A 25447-nucleotide genomic window follows, 5' to 3' on the forward strand; every position below is an offset into this window, starting at 1 on the left:
GGAATACTCAAATCACACGAAAGCGTTGTGACTAAGGAAACGAATGTGGTCTCTGGTATGGGATTGTTGGCTCTTCTTTCTAAAGGGAAGAATGTGGATGAAGAAGAAAAAGAGTTGGATCTCTCTAAATGTGATCTGAAGAACGACGAATATGATTTAATAGTCTCCAATCCCAAAAAGTTTGCTCGTAAAAAGTTCCCTACCACTAAGAACCGAACTTGGCAAGGGAGCTACAGTTTAGAAAAAGCAAAAGAGGAACCGAAAAGCGCTCCTCGGCATGAAGAAACGAAGAAGGAGAACAAGCTTTTTGGTGACTCCGGTTTATGATTGCAATTTCTGCCACGGCAAAAATCACTTTGCTAAAGATTGCATGTTGAGAAAGTTGGCTGAGAAGAAGGATGGAAAAGACAACGAAGCATACCATTCATGCAAACTGGAGGAAATAAAGAAGAAGAAAACATGTAACCATAATATGAATGCTTTAATTGTGCAGGGAAACATTGTTGATGATGAGTTCGGTGGTGTAGAAGTCTGGTCTACAGATTCTGAAGATGAAGAAGTCTGCAAGCCCACGCATGGCAGAGCTTTTGTAGCAAAATAAGGCATTTATGAGTTTGGTGGAAGATGTTTAATGGTGACTGCTGGAGTGTCACGGATGAGAGGTTACACAACTGAATGCGAAGGTGAGGAAGCGAAGGAGAGAGAAGACAAGTGCTTCGCAGCCAAACCAATGGAGAACAAATCAATGAATGTGATAAGTTGATCAAGAAGGTACAATCTATCCTCGAGTCTCTGAAAATTACCATTTAATAACTATGAAAAGGAATTAAATGATTTAAAGTTCAAGTTTTCTAGTTTAAGTGGTAGCTTAAAACAAAATCGCCTAGAAAATTCTAACCTAACTGATCAAATCAGCAGGGTGTCGTCAAAGAGTGAGGAAAGAAGAATTTGGACAGAGCAGAAGGATGTGGAGTTAGTTAGGGGAAAGATGAAGTCATTTATTTGCAACATGATAATTTAAAGCTTTTGAAACAAAGAAACATTTTTTGCTTAATTGCTAAACGTTCATACACTAATATCACTCAATTGCATTTAGATTGTGAGATTGGCAAAAAGATTCACAAAATGATTTTGCCCTTCCTAGAGTTAAAGGAGGACGAAGTTGATATTGATGGTTATAATTGTGAATCTATTGTTTCTTCATATGGAATATCTAACGCCTATAAGATCGGTCTGGACAAAATCGAGTCCTTTATTAAGTCCAGAGACCATAAGGACATGCTTAAAAACCTTTTGGACGAAAATGATATATTGAAAATAAAGACCGAAACCATGCAGAAATTCGACTCATTGAATGCCAAGTTGAGTTCAAAAAACAAAATAAATGTGGAAAACACTTCTGAATTTGATGAGGACATTGATATGAGTGAGACATCTGTAGAGGATGAAGTTGACTATTAAGAATTTGTCAAAAGCGAAACCGAACCTACAAAAGGTCTTATATCTGAAAATTCAGTTGAGTCCGCTCAAATGTCCCAAGATAAGTCCAAGGTTCTGAAACAGAAGGTTGTGGTATATCAAAAGATATAAACTGTACCTAATCAGGTATACACCACAACAGGAGTCACTCCAAAACAGACAGCCGAACTTACAACCATTGTAACTGAAGACAACGCTGGTGGTTGTGAGGATCATTTCTGGTCTGCTCCAATCGACAATGTAGATGAAACAGTCGGTTTATCAGTGAGAACCTCATGGAGGGTTAAAGGCAAATACGTGGTAGAACTACTCAATAAGCATGCAAGTTTTGATCTACCAAGTACAATTAGTACCAAAGAGATTCCAAGCGAACCTGCAAAGGTGGCAAGCGAAACCTCTTCAATGAAAAATGAATCTCAAGCCAAGACACCGAAACCGAAAGCAAATATTCATAAGTCTCAAAAACAACTTGCTGAACAAAAATGCCAACAAAACAGGAGATATCAAAAGAATCTTAATGAAAGGAAACAGTTTTGGCAATCCCAAAACTCCAATTATGTTCGCACAGAAAAGGCGTCAAATTTCAAGACAAAAGCAGGGTCAAAGGATAATTCTGGTCCATGCACTCACTGCCAGTCTTACAGTCAGATGAACTGAAAAAGAAGTTTCGGTCCCAGATCAAGTGGTAACAAGAACCGAAAGCTCAACTTCGGTCCTAAATCTCGTCCTCCTCATTCCCGACCAAAGAAGAATCTTAACAAGGATGTCAAGGATACCAAGAGAAAATGGAAGCTCGTTTATGAATACAAAATGCAACCAAAGAAGACATCAGCTAACCTTAGGAAACACGAAAACAAGTCTGTTAAGAATCAAAATAAAAATCCTCAACCCGATTTAAGCAAAGCAAAAGATAACAAAATCAAGGTCTTTACCATTTAAAGGAAAGATGAAACCACTATAATAAAAAGGACTTATATGGTTGATCTTTCAATTACAATTCCATGTTTTGTAAAAGACTCACGTGGACCCAAGCAACTTTGGGTTCCTAAATCTTCTAATTTTTACAGGTTATCAGTGACGAGCAGTTCGACGACGAATGGTACATAGATAGTGGTTGCTCGTGTCACATGACAGGAATAAGGGAAGAGCTGAGAGAGTTTCAGACCCTAAAAGATGGTGGATGTGTCAAATATGGTAACAACTCATATGGCACAATAAAAAGTTATGGAATGATCACAAACAGGGGTTTTTGATTCAAAAAGTGGCATACGTGGAAGGATTGCAACACAATCTCATTAGTGTCTCGCAATTGGTGGTAGGGACTGGCTTGAAAGTTTCATTTGATGATGAAGGATCAGAAATCATTGAAAAGAAAACGAATACAGTTCTACTGAAGTCACAACGAAAAGGCGAAATGTATTCATTAAATCTGAACCCTATACGGGGAAAGCCTGTTGTATATCTCCTAACAAAAGCTCATTCTGATGAAAGTTGGTTGTGACATCGACGACTTTCGCACCTTAACTTCAAAGACATCAACAAGTTAGTTCTTGGTGATGATGTGCGAGGGCTGCCACTTCTAAAGTTTGACAAGGAACATCTGTGTGCTGCATGTGAAATGGGAAAGCAAAGCCGAAAGAGTCATCCCACCATTGTCAACACAAAAATCATTGAACCCCTTGAGCTTCTTCACATCGATCTACGTGGTCCTTCGGCCATAGAAAGCATTGGTGGTAGCAAGTAAATCCTCGTTATTGTTGATGATTTTTCATGCTTCACCTGGGTTTTCTTTCTTAAACAGAAATCAGAGGCGACTCCAAGGATCAAGAACTTTATTAAGCAAGTGGAGCTTCAATGTAACACCCAAATTCAGGAAGGCCAAGAAAGGAAAGGAAACCCTAATTTCAAGGGACGACTCGTCGAGTCCAAGGAGGAACTCAAGGAGTCCGAGCGGGATCCGGGTCAAGGAGTAAGTGACCGACTCGGTGAGTCGGCCAAGGAGACTCGGCGAGTCTGGTCTGAACGAGGAAAACCCTAAATCCGGGACTTGGAGCCTATTTAAACGTCTCATTCTCTCCCCTATGGTTCCTTTACTGCCTCTTTCACCCAGAACATCGAGCCCTAAGCCCCATTGTTGCTCATTCAAGCTTCGAAGCCATTTTTGGGTGATTTGAAGGAAGAAGGAAGAGGGGAATCATTGAAGCTTCAAGGATTGGCCTTAGATCTGGAGTTTGTGGAACCTTTCTGAGTTATTGAAGGTACTAAGTCGTTTCCTTCAAGTAGATCTATTCTAGTTGGGAGTTTTGGGGCTTTTTAGCCATGATTAGTGATCCATTTGAGTTGGAAGCCAGATCTGAAGTTGCTACTTCGGATCTAAGCATATTTTGGCCTTATAAAGCATAAAGTAACTGTCATTGAGTTGATTATAGAGCCTTCTTGCTTTAAACCCTAGTTCATGGTGTATTTAGCCTAGGTCTCCTTCTCTACACGTACAGTTTGCAACTTTACGTGAGGAATAGGCTTGGGAAGGGTAGATCTACAGTTTGGAGTTCATGCATGACTCAAAAGCCCTCTGCATGTATGAAGATCTGAATGGACTCGGCGAGTATCATGAAGATTAGGAGGAACTCGACGAGTGGGATGAACAACTCGTCAAGTCGGTTGAAGATTGTCTTGGACTTGGCGAGTCTGTTCTTGGACTCGGCGAGTCAGATCACGAAACCCCAAACCCTTCGAGTTGAGACTCGAATCAGTGAGTCGAGTGGAGACTCGATGAGTCGGACAGGTCAGGACTCGGAAATCGGTAGACTCGGCGAGTCGAGTCACGAATGGAATGACTCTGGGCATATGAACTCGGCGAGTCAGTAGGTTGACTCGGCGAGTAGGGTTGACCTGGAAGGTTGACCTTGACCACGACTTTGACTTTGACCAGCGTTGCCTGGGTTGACTTTCGGGGGTCAGTTAAACTAAGTGTTGCATTGATATTGGTAGCTCGGGGAGCTAGTGGAGCAGGAGTTCAGGAAGTTGTCGGGAAACAGCTAGAGGGGCTATCAGCAAGTTCAGCAGGTGCAGGTGAGTTTCCCTTTTATGTTAATGGGTCTACGACCACAATGCCGACCCATGTAGTTATGAGTAGAAGACCCGGGGGTTAGCCCTAGGCACAATATGTTAGTATGATATTCAGGACGAGGTCCAATGATAGCGGGCGGGTGCCCAAGGAATGGTTTATGTGATATTATACTTGTTGTCTGTGTGATACTTGTATGTGCCTGGTAGGGAGGTGAGTGTGGGCGAGGTCTCGTATCTCAACAATAGCAGAGTATGGATGGTGTTCCACATCTCATTAGCAACAGATCAGGGGAGAGGCCCAAGTTAGGGAAAGAGTGAGTGTGGGATGGGCCCATATCTCACTATCAGTAGGAGCATAGACGGGGTTCCATGACTCATTAGTAGCAGGACAAGGGCGAGGCCCAGGATAGGTGAGACCTTAGGACAGGATCCGTTAGTATGTGTTTAGCTTATGTATTGTGGTATGTTTATGTGCTATTATATGTTAGCTGGCGAGGCCCTGTGACATGCGAGGCCTAAGTAAAACAGATCTGTATCCGAGCGGGGCTCGAAGCCAGGCGGGGCCTGGAGCGGCGGGGCCGGTGTAGCGGGCGAGGCCCGAGGTAGGGGCGAGGCCCAGGATAGCGGGCGTGGCCCAGTATGTGCAGTATGTGGTTATGCATGGTATGTGGTAGGGTGGGGAAATCACTAAGCTTCGTGCTTACGGTTTTCAATTTTGGTTTCAGGTACTTCCGGTAGCGGAGGGAAGAGCTCGGGGTGATCGCATGGCACACCATAGATTAGACAGCCTGTGAATGTTTACTCTGATAATGAACATGTGTTTTGAAAATTAATACTCTGATTGTGTTTTGGATTGATGACTTTGCTTTAAGTAATGATTTATTAAAATAAATTTTTAGTCTTGAATTTTGGGACGTTACATTCAACTACGAAAGGTGGTCAGAAATGTTCGAAGTGACAATGGGCTGGAATTAAAAAACCAAGAGTTTGAAGATTTTCTTACTAAAAAGGGAGTGTCTACAACTTCTCTGCTCCCTATACTCCACAAGAAAATGGTGTAGTTGAAAGGCGAAACTGTTCGTTGTGTGAAGCAGCCCGAACCATGCTCAGATTCGCATCTCTTCCTCTGTACTTCTGGGCTGATGCAATTGCAACTGTCTGCTACACCCAAAATCGAACCTTCCTCAATAAGCGATTTTCCACTGCACCCTATGAAAATTTGAATAATCATACGCCTAACGTTAAATTTTTCCATGTTTTCGGTTCCAGGTGCTTCATCTTTAATTCAAAAGAGAACTGAAACAAGTTTGATGTGAAGGCAGACGAAGGGATCTTTCTTGGCTACTCTCTTACTTCCAAGGCATATAGGGTTCTGAACAGAAAATCAAAGAAAATTGAAGAAACCTATTATGTCACATTCGATGATAGTTATGTAAAATAACTTCAATCAAGCGAAAGTCCAATGAAGGAGATCTTTCTACAAAAAGGTCAAGTCACGGTTCCAATATCGAATATATTCAAAGAGTACATAATGCTCTTTGACGAACCGGAGAAAGCCATTATATCTGAAGCAAAAGCAGCAGATAATAACGTTGACAACCTAAAGGAGGTAATATACAAAGTTGCACAAGACATGGAAAACGAACCTCGACATCAAGGCGAACCTCAAAGCTCGAGTGAACCTACTCAAAGATGTTCTACATTCCATGGGGAGAGTTTATCTACACCAAAACGACCTGACTTACCATTCCAGGGGGAGAACTCATCTACAACTCTGACCTATGACAATCCAATCGAAGGGGAGAATTCTTAACAGGATGTTGAGATTGTTTCGTCATTCAAGGGGGAGAATAATAATACAAACTAGAGTGGTGTCCCCCGCTACGCAGGGGTTAGACGGTTTAAATATTTACACTTAAAGAATACGTATTTTTACTAATTGGTATGCTTTAATTTAACACCCCGAGATTCAGGTGCATTTCTTTCACCCTTATTCTTTGTCAATTGGTCATGATTAGTCCTTGAGTGGTGGGAACCTAGCAAGTGAGTACGATGGGCATACCAGAGGGGTACGGTGCGCATATTCATGCGCTTAGTTTGGACGCGGAGTCGCCAAGGTACGCTGGGCATACCCAGAGTTACGCCGGGCGTACCTGAACCAGGTGCAAAAACCCTAATCCGTCTTGTGCACTATTTAAAGGGTGCTAAGGCTCATTTCTCAGCCTCCATATCAGTGAGTGAAACCCTAAGAGAGATCCTCCCATCGTCCTTAGTGTGTGTGAGTGTTGTTGGAGCTAATTGTGTTTTGGTGACTTAGTGAAGAAGAAGGAAAGGAGCTCTTGGAAGTTAAAGCTTGTAATGCCAATTTGGATCTGAGATCTACAGAGAAAGGGGCTACACTTAGAGGTATAAAGTTCAAAACTTTCCTCTTCTTTTGGTTGTTGTTGCATGTGCCATTTCTAGGGTTAAAAACCCCACAGGTGGAGACTTTATGAGTGTAAAGTGCTCCATGGTCCGAGATCTGTCCCTTTTCAGTGGTATTGGTGATTTAGAACCATAAAGTTTCCATCTTGGTTGTTATTTTGAGGTCATGCTTGAGTAATAAGTCTTCTAGAGTTAGAGGATGGAATATTATGGGAGTTGGTGGCTTGTTCAGCCATGCAAAGGCTTAAAGTCATCAACTTTATGGATTAAGAGGCTTAGATGTGGTCAGATCTAGAAATTGGACGTGGGTCTTAACTGTTTAAGACCTCAAGAGCTAAGGGGATGAAGCTGGGGAGTACACCGGGCGTAATCCCAGTACGCGCCGCGTACTGGGTAGCGTTCCCCGATTCTGAGAGGCAGTCGGGTACGCTCAGCGTACACATCTGGTACGCGCAGCGTAACCCGGAAAGTTGACTTTTGGTTGACTTTTAGGGTATGGTATATTGTGGGGCCTTTTGAGTTATGAGAGGGGTAAAATGGTCTTTTACCCTTCCGAGAGTGTCATAAGAGGACATAGTCTAACCTTTGAGAGTTATATTAAATAGGGTATTTATTTCATATGATTAGGCGGAGGCTAGGCCAACGTTTACCGAGACAGAGATTTATCGAGATACCAGAGGTGAGTCTTCTCACTATACTTTACCTAGTATGGTAACAGAGTTATGTGACAGTGTATTTTAGAGTTATGTGCTAGTGTATTTGCATGTTATTTATGTGTTGTGATTTATTGTGTTATGTGTTATGCATGATTCAGAGTTTACAGAGTAGGACCAGTGGGTCCATAGAGTTAGGACTTTCGGGTCCATAGAGTTAGGGCCATAGGGCCCACAGAGAGTTGGGGCTGGAGGGTCCCACTGAGACACACTGACTAGAGGGTCAACAGAGTTATAGCCTCGAGCGGCTAATATATGTTAGAGTGGTATTTTGGGGAACTCACTAAGCTTTATGCTTACAGTGTTACGTGTTATGTGTTTCAGGTACCAGTGATGACCGCGGGAAGACGTCGGCATGATTCGTACACACACATGGGATTTTATGTATTTCGATCTTGGGGGATGTTTTGTGAAACAAGGATATGATACAATGATATTTTATTAATAAATGTGTTTGGAAAATGTGTTTTGAAAATGAGAAAAATTGTTCTAAATTTTTACGGTGTTACAAGTTGGTATCAGAGCCTTGGTTTGAGGGATTCGGGTGCACCTTCGGGCGTATCTGAACTCAAACTAAGGCTTTGAGAAAATTTCGACAATAAAATAGTTTTCAAAAGAGTAAAAGATCTTTCGAGACAAAACAGAGCAGAGTCGTGTGTACGAACTGCCAGCGCCCAAACGGTGATTTCCCAAAATACCATTACAATAAGTGTTATGAGATATGATATGATATGTTATATGATGAGTTATATTATGCATGATAGAGTAGACTAGGTATTCTTATTAGGACTAGAGTGGCCTGATATGTGATGCCTTAGTCTAGGAGTCTTGCTGCTAGGGATGCTTCAGAGTGTTTAGATAGTAGCAAGGAGGTTATGAGAGATCTGCTAGCGAGTATCATATAATTAGAGAGAGTAGAGTACTTGGGATTTGGGACTCTAGGAGGAGGACTTGGGGTGAATGCTGATGTGGTGTGGACGGTAGTATTGGGCCCGTACTACTGAAGACACCGGGTCAGTGCATAGTCCAAGTAAGAATCCTTAAAGTACCAGGAAACAAGTAGGGTGGGGTATTCGAGTGTGAGTATACTCGAGCAAGTCCCTGATATTTTTTTATGTTGTATTTCATAGAGAGAGGGAGACCATGGTTGGGACACACCACACACCAGAGAGCAACGGTACGAGTGACGAGGAGATCCGTAGGATCATCCACGAGGAGGTGGCTGCGGCCATCACAACAGAGATACCAGAGATGTTCGGGTCTATCAAGACCACACTGATAGAGACATTTGATGAGAGATACGCTGCTCTTTCTGAGGCTGCTGTTGCTGCGGCCACTGCAGCTATAGCTGCGACTAGGCGGCAGGGTGGTGATGCGTTGCTGTTCTGAGAGTTCAGCAACACAAAACCACCGGAGTTTAACGGGACCCAGGACCCGATTTCGGCGATGAGGTGGATTTCAGACATAGAGGGGTGTTTCTTTACTTGCTCATCTCCAGAGCATTTGAGAGTCCAGTTCGCGCTGAACCAACTTCGCTCGGGAGCGAAAGATTGGTTGAAGTTTGTGACGGCACACTATACGCCTGCTGAGCTTGCTGCAGTGACCTGGGAGAGGTTCACTGCTATGTTCCGAGATGAGTACGTTCCCCAGGTGGAGAGGGAGCGTTTGGCCCAGGAATTTCTGACCCTCAAGCATGGTACTGAGTCTGTTACAGTGATTACGAGGATGTTCCATGAGCGGGCGATGTTCTGCCCAGAGCACGTGTCCTCCGAGCAGACACGTATGAGTCGATATCTGAGCATTTTGAGGAGGGATATACGAGAGTTCGTGGCGAACTCGACGTACCGGACATTTTCCGAGCTTCAGGCAAATGCCAGGAAGAGGGAGATAGAGCTGGAGACCCAGGCTAGGGAAGAGGCTGAGTCTCAGGGGAGGGATTGGCAACCGGTGCAGTCTCAGCCGGTAGCCAAGCGGGCCAAGCCCGCTGATTCGAGATCAGGGAGTCAGAGGGGCCGCACTTGTGGCAAGTGCGGCAAGAGCCACGATGGGGTGTGCAGAGCAGGGTCTTGCTACAAATGTGGCAAGGAGGGGCATATGGCCAAGGATGTATAAAAACAACAATAAACCGTTTTGATTTCTTAGTGTTTATGATATTGGTTGCTATCTGATTTCCTTTATATTGGACATATGGATCGTATGACGGAATATGGATCAAAAGACATTTGTTCATTAGAAGGTCATTACACAATTTTAGATTATAGAACTGGATGCAAAAGAAGTTGATATTGGTTTGTTATGATGTTGGATGGTCTTGCACGATTTTGTTGCATATTTTGATCGTTGCCGACATGTATTCCTGCATCGTCTCGAAGGTATCAAGCATAAGCACGATGTCTTGCTCAACGTCAACGATGACGTGGCTGGTGATTATAAGTTCCTTGTATGGTAGTTCGTCGGGGGCATCTTCTAGTAGTGTCTGCATGGTTATGCTGATTGTTGTGTATGTTTGTTGGAGATGGGCCAATGTGACATCCCCAAATTCACGGCCAGAAAAGACCGATTTGTTTATGCTTTATTTTATAAAACCATAGTAATATTTTAAAGAAAACAGTTGCGGAATTTGTTCCCAAAGTATGATAAAGATTTATCAAAGCATTTCTTTAAAGAAATGTATTTTCATTATGTAACAAAATCTCAGGATGTCATGTTCTGATACAAACACATAAGCATAAACAGAACTTACTTTATTTACACTAAAGATTTTACATCTCCTTTAATCTCTCCGTGAAATATATCTTCGTATTGATACCTGCGATACAAAGAAAACTGAGTGGGTCAGGCTTGGGAGCCTGGTGAGCATATAGGGTTTTCAACCCATAATAATATAATTATTATATTCAACCATCAAACAATCAACCCAATTACCCATCCCTATTATCTTCTATATTTCTTAGGATTTTACCCTAAGAATTCAACTACCCGCCATTCATTCATTCCTAAGGATTGACCTAAGGAATTAGCACAAAATCTATTGCTACATAAGGCGCATCTACCAACATCATCCTTTAAGCGTCTCTGCCAGGATTACGTCATACACTATGAGGCGCGACTGCCAGGTTTATGACATTCTCTTTTAGGCGCATCTGCCGACATTATCCTATAAGCGCATCTGCCAAGATTACGACATTCACTACTTGGTGCATCTACCGATACTATTCTTAAGCGCATCTGCCAGGATTACGACATTCACTACTTGGTGCATCTACCGATATTATTCTTAAGCGCATATGCTAGTATTATGACATTCTCTAATTGGTGCATCTGCCAATATCATTCTTAATCATCTTTCATACCTCATCATACTATCACGTACCATCTATCTCATCTACCCATGTTCTACCCAACATATTTGTAGATATATAATACATATACAGTTTAACTCATTTAAAAACTATATAAAACATCCATTCCACACTCATCTCAAATAAACAACAATATATAAACACATAGCACGTATTTTATAACAAATACTTCATATTTATGTGTTAGAAGAAAGTAACTACACACTCACCCAAACATATACTTAATACATTCAAACAATACTTGTATTATACCCTTGTTTATGAAAGGGACTATACACCCACACATATAAAAAACTTTATATTATACACATAGCTCGTATTTCATAGCAAATACTTAATATTTATGCGTTAGAAGAAAGTAACTACACACTCACTTGATCAGAAGATGATCGGACAACACTACGGCTTGTAGAAGTAGTATTCTTCGGTATATCTGAAAGATCTTCACAAAAAACCGGATTCCTCGCGGGCAGAGCTTCGGCTCGGGAATTGCACTTCTCGGGATCTTCGGGGCCTTGGGACTTGCTTCGGGGCTCGGGAATGATACCGGGGCTTCGGAATAATTCTTGCACGAAAAACGATGCAAAAACGCGAGAGAAATGGAAGAAATGAGCAAAGAACTCGGCTGCCCTCGACACCCTTTTATAGGGGGCTGGAAACCCAATTACGCTGGGCGTAAATTTACATTACGTTGGGCGTAATGTGGATCAGCTCGCTGACTCCCCCTATGGATAATATTGGTTATTTTATAATTAAATTAAATATAAAAAATATTTAATAAACTTCAAAAATTCATATCTTCCTCATACGAACTCCGTTTTCGACGTTCTTTATATCCCCGCGTAGGTGAGACTACACTCTACAACTTTCGTTTAGACTCCGTCGGCTAAATTTGACTTTATTTTTATTATTTATTTTTAGTAGGCCGGGACAGGAAAACTCCGTTATAAAATCATAACTTCTTCATTCGACCTCCGTTTTCGCCTATATTTTTATCGTTTTATTACAAATTAATGATATCTTCGATTCTCATTTAGATTGTTTCGGCTAAAAACCGTTCGGTCTCAAATCGAGTATTCGGACTGCACACCGCTAAGTCGAAACTTAGAAAAATCATATCTTCCACATACGAAGTCAGATTTGGACGTTCTTTTTATGCACGCTCATGGTTTAACAAACTCTACGACTTTCGTTTAGATCGCTAAGGCTAAATATCGCTCTAACGTAAATTCACCTTTTTACGTCGCGCTGTGTTGTGTCAGTTTTATCGCCAAACTTCGATAGGTCATAACTTCTTCGTTATAACTCGGATTTCGACGTTCTTTATATGTACGGAATCCTTGTAACATATACTACAACTTAGTTAAGATTATTCATCCTAAATAATCTTCTATACAAAAGTCATTTTTGACACTTATCGTCTCTAAATTGACTAGCTCTGATCTACGGGCGTTACAGCCAAAGATGTCTTCATGGTTTAGAGCTGCTCCACAAGCTTCTACATGATGGTATTCATGGTGTTTATTTGGTGTTTGGTAGAAGGGCCGATCATTTGGGGATGTGCTTTTATAGGGATGACTGTGGTGGTTGAGTTGTAATAAGTATGGCGAATTAAATGTTCTCTTGGAAAGTGATGGATATAGGGTGGCTATGTCTGGGTTAAGGAGTATTGAGTGGTTTTTTGTTTTTTTTGGTTGATATAACCTTTTGGGTTGGGTATTGCATTTAATTTCACATGTAATGTGTGGTAGTTATATGTCACTTTGACTGTAGTATCCGACTGAATGCTTACATACGTTTTATATAAATGAAATATTAATTTGTGTAAGTTTAAAAATATCTACCGTATATATTTATAAAATATGTCGTTGATGGATCTTATTTGGATAACAATGATTTTTTATTTGATGGATAATAAAGTATAATGTATATATTAATGAATTGGTTATTTAGATTATTACATCTGACATTCTCTTTCATATATATATATATATATATATATATATATATATATATATATATATATATATATCTCGTTAGTTTTATGGTTATTTAGGAATGTGCCTTGATAAGGCTATTATGCACTCAAATAGATATGTATGCTTCATATCGTCAGTAAAGTCATTTGTCGTTTGAGTTTTAGAGTTACGTTGAAGCAGCTTCTGATTTGTGTTACTGTCCTTCTACTTTTATTATATGTCACTTGAGAAATGTATTATATACCGAAAAAGATATGGATGGATAGGCATTTAGTTAGTAAAGGCATCTGCAAAAATTGGAACAACAAGATTAATTCATACGAAATTTAGTAGATTTAGTTTTGGGTAGCTAGGGGTCATAATGTTATTATTATATTACAAAAGATAGACATATTAGCCCAACCAAAAGACATTTTTTGGTTAATTTTGCATCATATCTGTTATTTGATGATCTGCTTTGCTTATCTTTTAGGGTAGAACCTACGACGTGTTGAGTGAAAGTCAGTAGTTTGTTATAAGGTACTTTTGTTAAAAAATTTATTTTGTTCTATGTGTGCGTGTATGTACGTAGGGTGATAGTTTATTTGGTGTTTGGTAGAAGGGCCGGTCATTTGGGGATGTGCTTTTATAGGGGATGACTGTGGTCGTTGAGGTGTAATAAGTATGAAGAATTAAATGTTATCCTGAGAAGTGATGGATGTAGGGTGACTATGTTTGGGTTAAGGGGTATTGAGTGGTTTTTTGCTTTTTTTGGTTGATATAACTTTTTGGGTTGGGTATTGCACTTAATTTAACACCTAATGTGTGGTAGTTATATGTCACTTTGACCACAGTATCTGACTAAATGCTTACATACGTTTTATATAAATGAAATATTAATTTGTGTAAGTTTAGAAATATCAATCGTATATATTTATAAAATATGTCGTTGATGGGTCTTTTTTGTATAACAACGATTTTTTATTGGATGGATATAAATAAAATATAATGTATATATTAATGAATTGGTTATTTAGATTATTACGTCTAACATTCTCTTTCTACTATATATATATATATATATATATATATATATATATATATATGTATATGATATCGTTAGGTTTATGATTATTTACGAGTGTGCCTTGAGAAGGCTATTATGCACTCAAATATATATGGATGCTTCATATTGTTAGTAAAGTCATTTGTCGTTTGAGTTTTAGAGTTACGGTGAAGCAGCTTCTGATTTGTATATTACTGTCCTTCTACTTTTATTATATGTCACTTGAGAAAGGTATTATATACCGAAAAATATATGGATGGATAAACATTTTGTTACTAAAGGCATCTGCGAAAATTAGAACAACAGGATTAATGCATACGAAATTTAGTAGATTTAGTTTTGGGTAGCTAGGGGTCATAATGTTATTCTTATAGTACAAAAGATAGACATATTAGCCCGGCCAAAAGACATTTTTTTTGTTAATTTTGCATCATATCTGCTATTTGATGATTTGCTTTGCATTATCTTTTGGGTAGGACCTGCGACGTGTTGAGTGAAAGTCAGTAGTCTGTTATAAGATACTTTGGTTAAAAAACTTATTTTGTTCTATGTGTGCGTATGTACCTGTAGGGTGATAGTTTATTTGGTGTCATTTGGGGATGTGTTTTTATAGAGGATGACTGTGGTGGTTGACTTGTAATAAGTATGGCGCATTAAATGTTCTCCTGTGAAATGATGGATATAGGGTGGCTATGTCTAGGTTAAGAGGTATTAAGTGGTTTTTTGTTTTTTTATGGTTGATATAACTTTTTGGGTTGGGTATTGCGTTTAATTTCACACGTAATGTGTGGTAAATATATGTCAATTTTGACTGTAGTATATGACTAAATGCTTATGTACGTTTTTTTATAAATGAAGTATTAATTTTTGTAAGTTTAGAAATATCTACCGTATATATTTATAAAATATGTCGTTGATGGGTCTTTTTTGGATAACAACAATTTTTTATTGGATGGATATAAATAAAGTATAATGTATATATTAATGAATTAGTTATTTAGATTATTACGTCTAACATTCTCTTTCTAACATATATATATATATATATATATATATATATATATATATATATATATATATATCGTTAGTTTTATGGTTATTTACGCATGTGCCTTGAGAAGGCTATTATGCACTCAAATAGATATGTATGCTTCATATTGTTAGTAAAGTTATTTGTCGTTTGAGTTTTAGAGTTACGGTGAAGCAGCTTCTGATTTGTGTGTTACTATCCTTTTACTGTTATCATATGTCACTTGAGAAAGGTATTATATACCGAAAAAGATATGGATGGATAGACATTTATGTTAGTAAAGGCATCTGCGAAAATTAGAACAACATGATTAATGCATACACAATTTAGTAGATTTAGTTTAGGTTAGTTAGGGGTCATAATGTTATTCTTATAGTACAAAAGATAGACATATTAACCCGGCCAAAAGACATTTTTTTGGTTAATTTTGCGTCATATCTGCTATTTGATGATCTGCTTTGCATTATCTTTTGGGGTAAGACCTGCGACGTGTTGAGTGAAAGTCAATAGTCTCTTATAAGGTACTTTGGTTAAAAATTTTATTTTGTTCTATGTGTGTGTGTACCTGTAGGGTGGTACTTTATTTGGTGTTTGGTAGAAGGGCCGGTCATTTGGGGATGTGTTTTTATAGGGGATGACCATAGTGGTTGAGTTGTAATAAGTATGGTGAATTAAATGTTCTCATCGGAAGTGATGGATATAGGGTGGCTACGTCTGGGTTAAGGGGTATTGAGTGGTTTTTTTGCTTCTTTTGGTTGATATAACTTTTTGGGTTGGTATTGCATTTAATTTCACACTTAATGTGTGGTAGTTATATATCACTTTGACTGTAGTATCTGACTAAATGCTTACGTATGTGTTATATAAATGAAATATTAATTTGTGTAAGTTTAGAAATATGTACCGTACATATTTATAAAATATGTCGTTGATGGGTCTTCTTTGGATAACAACAATTTTTTATTGGATGGATATAAATAAAGTATAATGTATATATATTAATGAATTGGTTATATAGATTATTACGTCTGACATTCACTTTTTAATATATATATATATATATATATATATATATATTATACATCGTTAGTTTTATGGTTATTTACGAATGTGCCTTCAGAAGGCTATTATGCACTCAAATAGATATGGATGTTTCATATTGTTGGTAAAGTCATTTATCGTTTGAGTTTTAGAGTTACGGTGAAGCAGCTTCGAATTTGTGTGTTACTGTCCTTCTACTTTTATTATATGTCACTTGAGAAAGTTATTATATACCGAAAAGGATATCGATGGATAGACATTTTGTTACTAAAGGCATCTGTGAAAATTAAAATAACAGGATTATTGCATACAAAATTTAGTAGATTTAGTTTTGGGTAGCTAGGGGTCATAATGTTATTCTTATATTACAAAAGATAGACATATTAGCCAACAAAAAGACATTTTTTTGGTTAATTTTGCGTCATATCTGCTATTTGATGATCTGTTTTGCATTATCTTTTGGGGTAGGACCTGCGGCGTGTTAAGTGAAAGTCATTAGTCTGTTATAAGGTACTTTTGTTAAAAATTTTATTTTGTTCCATGTTTGTGTGTATGTACCTATAGGGTGGTAGTTTATTTGGTGTTTGGTAGAAGGGCCGGTCATTTGGGGATGTGTTTTTATAGGGGATGACTGTGGTGGTTGAGTTGTAATAAGTATGGCGAATTAAATGTTCTCTTGGGAAGTGATGGATATAGGGTGGCTATGTCTGGGTTAAGGGGTATTGAGTGGTTTTTTGCTTTTTTTGGTTGATATAACTTTTTGGGTTGGGTATTGCATTTAATTTCACATGTAATGTGTGGTAGTTATATGCCACCTTGACTGTAGTATGTGACTAAATGCTTATGTACGTTTTATATAAATGAAATATTAATTTGTGTAAGTTTAGAAATATCTATCGTATATATTTATAAATTATGTTGTTGATGGGTCTTATTTGGATAACAACGACGTTTTATTGGATGTATATAAATAAAGTATAATGTATATATTAATGAATTGGTTATTTAGATTATTACGTCTGACATTCCCTTTCTACTATATATATATATATATATATATGTGTGTGTGTGTGTGTGTGTGTGAAGTCGTTAGATGTCGATGTGTAAATGATTGGTATTTGTGAATAGAGGTAGTAGTCATATTATATTACCAGGAGATCCGATTTGCTTTTCGCCCTCATGTCATGTAGGGTGGAAGGTGTTCCTGCTAGTGGTGGCATCGGTCTTGAAAGTCCTGTAAACCTGATGACATGGTGTTATTAGTATAGAGTGTTTACTTTACGGAATATATCATCTTTTGCTAATATATATGGTTTACAGGTTTATAAGAGATGTTGTTTCTGGTATATATGGGTTGACATAGATATGTGTAGCATGTGATGAGCCGTGACGTAGTGCTCTTGTAGATTAATAATTTGGAGATTAAAAATGGCAGCAGACAGTATGTGACAGTTATAGATGGTATGTGTATATATAAGGGTGTGTACGAAATAATATCGTTAGATATGGAGGGTTTTAAGTTTGTGACCGCGACAACTGTTGTTGTGGGTGGTGGATGTAAGGAGGCACGGTTGAATTTATGTGGATTACCTATGCATTCTTTCCATAGATTTATTGCAATCTCACTACCACTAATGAAATTGAAATTGTGTTTTGTATTAGATGGGTATGAAAGAACTGATAATTATACTTCGTTGTATGTGATGTTTACCTTTCATCAGTTAGTATGAGTAAGACATATGATTCCCCTTCCCGCTTTGGTGTAGTCTCTGGTTTTTGATAGGACGCCAACATAGTTTGAACAGAAGTAAGTATAACTGTGTAAGGAGCAGACATGAGATCAGATGGGAAACTATGATGAGTACCTGGGTAATAAGGCGGGGTTTCTCCAAGCCCTATCAGATGTGACTTTGAGACGAAACGAAACCAGGTTTTGGGTATAGTTAGTGAGTCTGGAATGTGTTCTATCACGAACATGAGGCCAACATCAATATAGAAGTCATTTTCAAGGAATTTTTGATACTTGTCTAACTTATGGCAACTGTAATCCAATATGGTGTAGCACTCTGAAACATTGAGAACATATTCAATATAGCTCTGGTTGGTTCATTGGCCAAGAATCTATATGATGTCCCCTTGTTAAAAAAAAAATCCTTGTAACATAAAATTAGTTGTGGTGGTGAAAAACGGTTATATTTATAATTTACATGTTACAATATATTAAATATAAAGTTGTTATTTTTTTACAGATAACTTTTATGTAAATAACGAATTATGTGGTTTTACAAACGTTAGAAAATAATGCTTTATTATTTTGTTGGAGAGGAGGATAATAAATGTATGGGATGTATGTATTTGAAAATGAATTCATTGATATTCTTACGTTTAGTATTTAAACGATATGCGAACTGTAAAAATTGGTAGACGGTTTTATTGTATTTTTTTGGAAAGAACTTACAAATCTATCGACATATAGGTACCAAGTCTCATAGCATAGGATGTCATGCTTCCATTTGCGTAGTATTCTGACCTGTAGGGGGCCTCCAATGTCATCAGTCTTCAGATCTGAAATGTTGGTCATCAGTTGGCTGTGTTCTCTACTTAGGAGAAATATATGGAAATGAGTGCTATATTCAGATGTGAATGTGGTGGAACATGTAAACAAAATTTGAAAACATGTAAAATTAGGTGCTGAGATGAAGATAAAAAGAAACGAATGTTTTTTAGAAAACACTGATCAAAGGTATGACAATATGGGAAAGACGTTTGGTAGTGATACTGTAGACCTCGATTTAAGTAACTTTCTGCAATAGATCTCTAAAGACAACGTTTTTGGTTTCATTGTGTCGCATCGGGTCGGTACTGTCTATCAATATTTTTATGGAATCTGGTGATGTTGCTCGGGACAGGGCGATGTAAAGTTGGTTGTGTGAAAAAACGGGTTGTGCTAAATAGACGCCAATTCTACGCAGGGATTGTCCTTGGCTCTTATTGATAATCATCGCATAACAAACTTTCAATTGGAATTGTTTTCGTGAGAAAGTGGACGACATATCTGACGACTTATGTATGAACTTTATGCGTTGTATGTATGCATGTTTTCCAATGCAAGTGCCAGTTATGATGGTTGCTTCAATCACGTTTGGTAGCAACTGGGAGACTATCAGCCGGGTACCGTTACATAAACCTTCGCTTTGGTTAATGTTTCTTATTAACATTATAGGACAGTGTATTTTAAGTGTAAGCTCGTGTAGGGGTATTCCCGCAAAGTTTAGTTGGTTTAGGTATTCAATCGGATACAGGCCTTCCAAATCTGAGGTGTGTTTCCCATTTGGTTGTATCATGTCCATACTATTGTAGGTTCTATCCTCTGATGTAACCATCCTTAAAATGCGTGTATTTATGTCATCGACAACATGATTTATAGGCGAAACTATTGCTCTTACGGAAAGGTCAACGACAGTTGGATTGTTAAGTGTACCATCTCCATAAACAAAATCTATTAAGGTTTTTAGAGAGTCGACGCCAGGTGTTATTAGGAGAAAATATAGAATTTCCAGCCAACTTAAGTGTCGTGGGTCATCTTTGTCAAGTACACCTATGAGTCCATCTCCAATACATAGCAACCATGTTGCAAAAGCTGATGCGGACATTAAACCATTGGTGGTTATCTTGGAGGAATGTACCCCCATGTTCGTACGTAAAATGTGAATGGTGAAAAATGACCATATGTACGAACTCGGTAGAGTTAGCGCAATGATTTCCGAACGTGTACATTTTGGTAGGACGGGAAGAGTTTGTCGGAAGTCACCAGCAAGAAGAACATATATGCCCCCAAACAGTTGATCATCGCAGTCCAACACATCTCTAAGCGAACGGTCCAAAAATTCGAAGCACCTTTTGTCACTCATCGACGCTTCTTCCCATATGATGAGTGATGTACGTTGTAAAAGATCAACAAGGAATGTTCGCTTTTTTATGTCACACGATTTTTTGTTTGTTAGGTCAGTAGGTATCTTGAACCTTGAATGTGCTGTTGTTCCAGAAGACAACAAAAGTGACGCGATTCCAGAAGCAGCGACAACCAAAACTATTTTTCCTATTGACCTAAAATAGGAGATAATTGTTGTCCATAAAAATATCTTCCCGGTACCTCCGTGTCCATAAACGAACATTAGTACTTGTTTTTTTGTTTTCTATGGAAGAGACAACCGTCTTGTAGACTGACAATTGGTCACTGTTTAGCTTTGGTAGGAGGTCGTCGTGCTGTCTTTGTAGAGCCTGTTTGTCATAGGTCATTTCTTGAAGTAGAAGCCGCTTTTGTAAAATCTCGTGCATTTCAGTTGACAGAATTGGAAGACCAAAATCTGCCATTGACCTGGATGGTACGGAAGAATGGAGGGTGTCATGATCACCAGCGGGTGTGGCAGAAGACGATTCGTTGGGCGACTCGACCTTTTGGATTGCGTATCTTACACGGTCTGCTCCCTTGGAAATATATTTGAATAGGTACTTAATCATCATGTTCCACCCACAGTACTCGACATTGATGTGTGCACGGAACCGGGAGGAAAGCCTTTTGTTGTAAGGCACAACATATTTGTTGTCTATAACCTGTCCAAATTGGGTGGTATGGTGTGCAGATGAGTTATGTTTGTAGCGAACATATCCTTCCGTGTCGAACAATGTAGCATCAAGAAAGGTTTTAGGGAAATGTTTACTACATTTACCATCTTTCATACATGGAGCTTTTGGGTTTAGTGGTCCACACAGGTCATGGATCATACAGGTTGTTATCGTCTCATACAAATCGGGATCTGTGATTGGATCTGGCAGCTCGGCTGTGATATATGTGTCAACATCGGTTGTGGTTTTTATTCGGTCTGAGCTGTTTACCCACAGTAGAGTGTGATAATGAGGAAGACCTCTCTTCTAGAACTCAATGGTGTACAAATCTACAATGATGAACAATTTTCCACATATTAGCCTTTATGAATTATATTTGTTCTAACTGCGCGAATACTTATGAGTATAAGTTTGTGTTTTAAGACATACTCAGGTGAACGCATAACTGATTGTGCGGGATACAGATAAATAAAATGATGGAAAAAAAGAGTTGATAAAAACATACACGCGTTAGGCTGTGTGAACCAAAAGGTATAGAAGCTAATATTTGAGAATCATAAATAATCCTGATTCGTGCATGAACGAAAAGTTTTCATTATTTTTCAAGTGATAAAGAGTGAATGGAAAGAATGGGATAGAAAACACAGGGGGGGGGGGGGAAATTAGGAAAGCATCCAAAATTGAATGCCAAAAAAGGAAGAAATTATCACATAGTGAACCAAATGAAAGCAGTAGGATATAAAACACAGGGGTAAATCGGGGAATAACAAAAAATTAGCATATTTGTTGATGATATGAGAGAAATTTAAATAATTTTTTGTGGCAAACAGATTCACACATATCCCATATAGCACATTGGACAGTATAAAATAATCATGTTAGTTGCAGTAAAATTGGTGTTGACAGGGGCATCTGTGGAAAGCTAATTTTGTAGGAAATGATAAGAGAATACAGTGAAAAAAACGGATAACAACTGGAAAAGTCTGTTAACATAGCAATAAATATTAAAAAGGGGTATATTGGGAAATAACCAGTCACATACTAAGACAACAACAAAGTAGGAAATGTTTAAAAAGCGTAAATCAATTGCATGAGAGTATCCAACAACTTATTTTATGAGAGGGGTACATGTGGAAAGTTTAATCTGCAGGAAATGATAAAAAAATTATGAAAAAAGAAATCAATAGAACATTTGAAATAGCAATAACAAGATGGCTAATCCTTCAAATAGTAAACTTTTTCATAGAGAACTACAACAGTAAAATTCAATACAAAAAAAGGAATAAATCATCACGTGGTGAATCAAATGAAAGCAGTAAGATACTAAACACAGGGGTAAATTAGGAAAGGACAAAAAATTAGCATATTAAGTGGATGTTATTTTTCTGTAATGGAAGCAGTATGATACAAAACACAGGGGTAAATTAGGAAAGATCCAAAATTTCAATCAAAAACACTTATAGGTATGAATAAAAGGGCATATTCATAAACACATATAAGTTCTGTGAATTGAATACAATATGTCATATGTAAGACTTTTAGCAATTAGCATATTTGTGTGATGATATGACAAAAATTTAAATAATATTTTGTGGCAAACAGATTCGCAATATCCCATATAGCACATTGGACAATATTAAATAATCCTGTTAGTTGCAGTAAAATTGGTTTTTACAGGGGCATTTGTGCAAAGCTAATTTTGTAGGAAGTGATAAGAGTATACAGTGAAAAAAATGGATAACAACTGGAAAACATTGTGAACATAGCAATAAATATTAAATAGGGGTATATTGGGAAATAAACAATCACATACTAAGACAACAACAAAGTAGGAAATCTTTAAAAGCATAAATCAATTGCATGAGAGTATCCAACAACTTATTTTATGAGAGGGGTATATGTGGAAAATTTAATGTGTAGGAAATGATAAAAAAAATTACGAAAAAAGAAATCAGTAGGATTGTTGAAATAGCAATAATAGGATGGCCAATCCTTCAAATAGTAAACTTTTTCATAGAGAACTACAACAATAAAATTCAATAAAAAAAGGAATAAATCATCACGTGGTGAATCAAATGGAAGCGGTAGGATACTAAACACAGGGGTAAATTAGGAAAGGACAAAAAATTAGCATATTAAGCGGATGTTATTTTTCAGTGATGGAAGCAGTATGATACAAAACACAGGGGTAAATCAAGAAAGATCCAAAATTTCAATCAAACACACTTTTAGGTATGAATAAAAGGGCATATTCAGAAACACTTATAAGTTTTATGAATTGAATATAACATGTCATATGTAAGATTTTTAGCACTCTGATAGCATGGAAATTTAAGTAGTTGTAAATAGAATATAAAACATGTCGACCAAAACAGTGAACATATCAGAAGAAATACATATAAGAAAGGTAACATAGACGTACATGCATCAACACCACCAAATGGTTTGTCCACTTTAAGAAAGCCAATAAATTCATGAACTTTGATGTGGAAGATTCTAGCAATGATATCTGCTCGACTGTGGACATCTGTTTGACCATGTGTTTCCATATAGTAGGTTATCTTAGGCCATTTGACGTTACATGTAAATGTGATAAAGTACAGTGGATTGCCATAGACCCTGCATATTGAAAGCGCGTCTTGATAATGACTGTACATAAACCGAGGTCCGCTAGTAAACGATGCAGGTAAGAAGACACGTTTGCCAACGACACGTTTCTCCCTGTCCCCCTTTGACATGGAATCATGGAGGCCACTAACATAATCGGACCGAAGGTTAGCCTGATGTTTGATGATATAGTCTAACCGTCCTTCTTCTATACATGTGTATGCATCAACCAAATACTGTTGGAACAGGCGAGAGGCATTTACAATAGGAGACCAGATGTGCTGTCGAGCATGAATATAGTACGCATAATACATATTGACAGTAAGATTTCTTGCAGTGACTCCTCTCTGATTACCCATCTTCAAGCGGGGCGACCAACCTTCCTCGCCATATGGAAACAAAAGTGGGTATTGTAAAGGCATATAGCTAGGATGCAATTTACTAATTCGTTGAGGCCGACCCGAATGTGAAAAGATAACAATGTTATATGCAGTGCAGGTTGTGTCATCACCGCTCACTATGCAACCCAATGATCCAGTGAGGGCAATTCATATCTACGATCAATTACATTGTTAAACAGTCGCACTGCATAGAACTGTAAATTAGTTTCATCGGCCATAAGTTTAGCAGTCTTGAAGGTCCTCATGTACTCATTATTAACCCCTAAAAAGCTTACCAGAAACTGAACGATATTAGAATCTAAATCTCTCTTCGTAGGACCATCAAAAGCCCTGAATATATTCTCCACCTTGTGTTCCGTATCAAAGAGATCGAGCTTAAGAAACCAATGACCCTTTACAGGATCCGGAGACAGTGATCCTATCCTATGAAAAATCTGAACTGATATTTTAAAAACGTAAGGACCCCGATTATCATTCACACCCTCATTTACATTCACCCTAAAAGAAGTAATGAAAAAAAACATGCTATTATAGGCCCTAATGTCCTTCAAAAAGCGTGCATTTTGATAGAGGCCAACGAATTCAAGGGCAAACCTAGAAGGGTAAGGAAGCACTACACCCCATCCGGAAACAATGATTATACCTCGGATGACCAAGCGTGGAAAGCTTAAGCAACCTTTCAATGTACCAGAAATATGCACCACAGAATTGACAAACGCAACTACAGTCACCACAATCCACGTATTGAGGAAGACCGGAAAAGGATGCTAGATGTCGAGACCTGCGGGACCGACCAATAGGGGAGGAAGCAGCAGGCGGAGATCTCCGTTTGACCGGAAGAGACATCAGAAGACAGACGGAGAAAACATAAGGAAGAATTAAAAAAAATAAAACAACATAAGGGCAAAATTGTAACAGCCCGGATTCCACAGGTATTATTCATTCTTATATTTTTGGTGATTTGTGAGGAGACTCGGCGAGTTGGAGCCCAAACTCGCCGAGTATGATCGCGGCTATGGGCACGGGTTCGCGTCTGGACTCGGCGAGTCCAAAAGTGGACTCGGCGAGTCCACGCTGTTTAATGAAACCCTAATTCCCCGGGTTTGGAGCCTATTTAAGGGCACTTATAGCCTCCCATTGCGGCTACCAGTCCCTTGAGAGAACCCTAAGAGAGCTAAAATCGTTTTGGGAGAGAGGAAGTCACTTTTGGGCCTTTTTATTCCTTGTTTAGCAAGAAGAAGGTGGCAAGAGCAAGGAGGAGGTGAGATTCCAGCAGATCCAGAGTCCAGAGGCTTCATTTTGAGGTAATAGTTCGAACCTCCTTCAGTTTTAGGGTTGATCTTTAGAGTTAGGGTTTTCTAACCCCTTTGGAGAGTGATTATGTGAAGCAAATGGTCCCTCTTCGAGTTTGTGCCTTGGATCTGGACTCAAAGAGGTCCAGAACCCTAACCCTTGGAGCTTTTTGGGTTATTATGGAGTTATTGGGCTTAGGTTGTCATTTTTGGGGCCAAATCTCCTTTTGATGCCTTGTGGGGGTTATACAAGCATCAAGTTTCGAACTTTACGTGACATTCATGCTTGGGAAGGCCAAATCTATGGGTTGGGGAAGCAGATCTGACCTCAGAAGGTCAATAGAGTTTGTGCATGGCATGAACTCGCCGAGTTGTTCTT

General features: G+C 38.4%; 1 protein-coding gene across 1 annotated transcript; it reads right to left on the bottom strand.

Moving 5' to 3' along the window:
• Window positions 1-18934: 18934 nt before the first annotated feature.
• Window positions 18935-20882, bottom strand: LOC145089613 (uncharacterized). The gene is made up of 2 exons (XM_079028029.1): window positions 20296-20882; window positions 18935-20249 (listed from the first exon to the last, which is right to left on the bottom strand). Exons 1-2 carry the CDS (start codon window positions 20880-20882, stop codon window positions 18935-18937), a joined length of 1902 nt encoding a protein of 633 aa, XP_078884155.1.
• Window positions 20883-25447: the final 4565 nt, after the last annotated feature.

This window comes from Lactuca serriola, chromosome 2 (assembly GCF_051521515.1).
Source record: "Lactuca serriola cultivar US96UC23 chromosome 2, Lser_US96UC23_V15, whole genome shotgun sequence".
Lineage (NCBI taxonomy): Eukaryota > Viridiplantae > Streptophyta > Magnoliopsida > Asterales > Asteraceae > Lactuca > Lactuca serriola.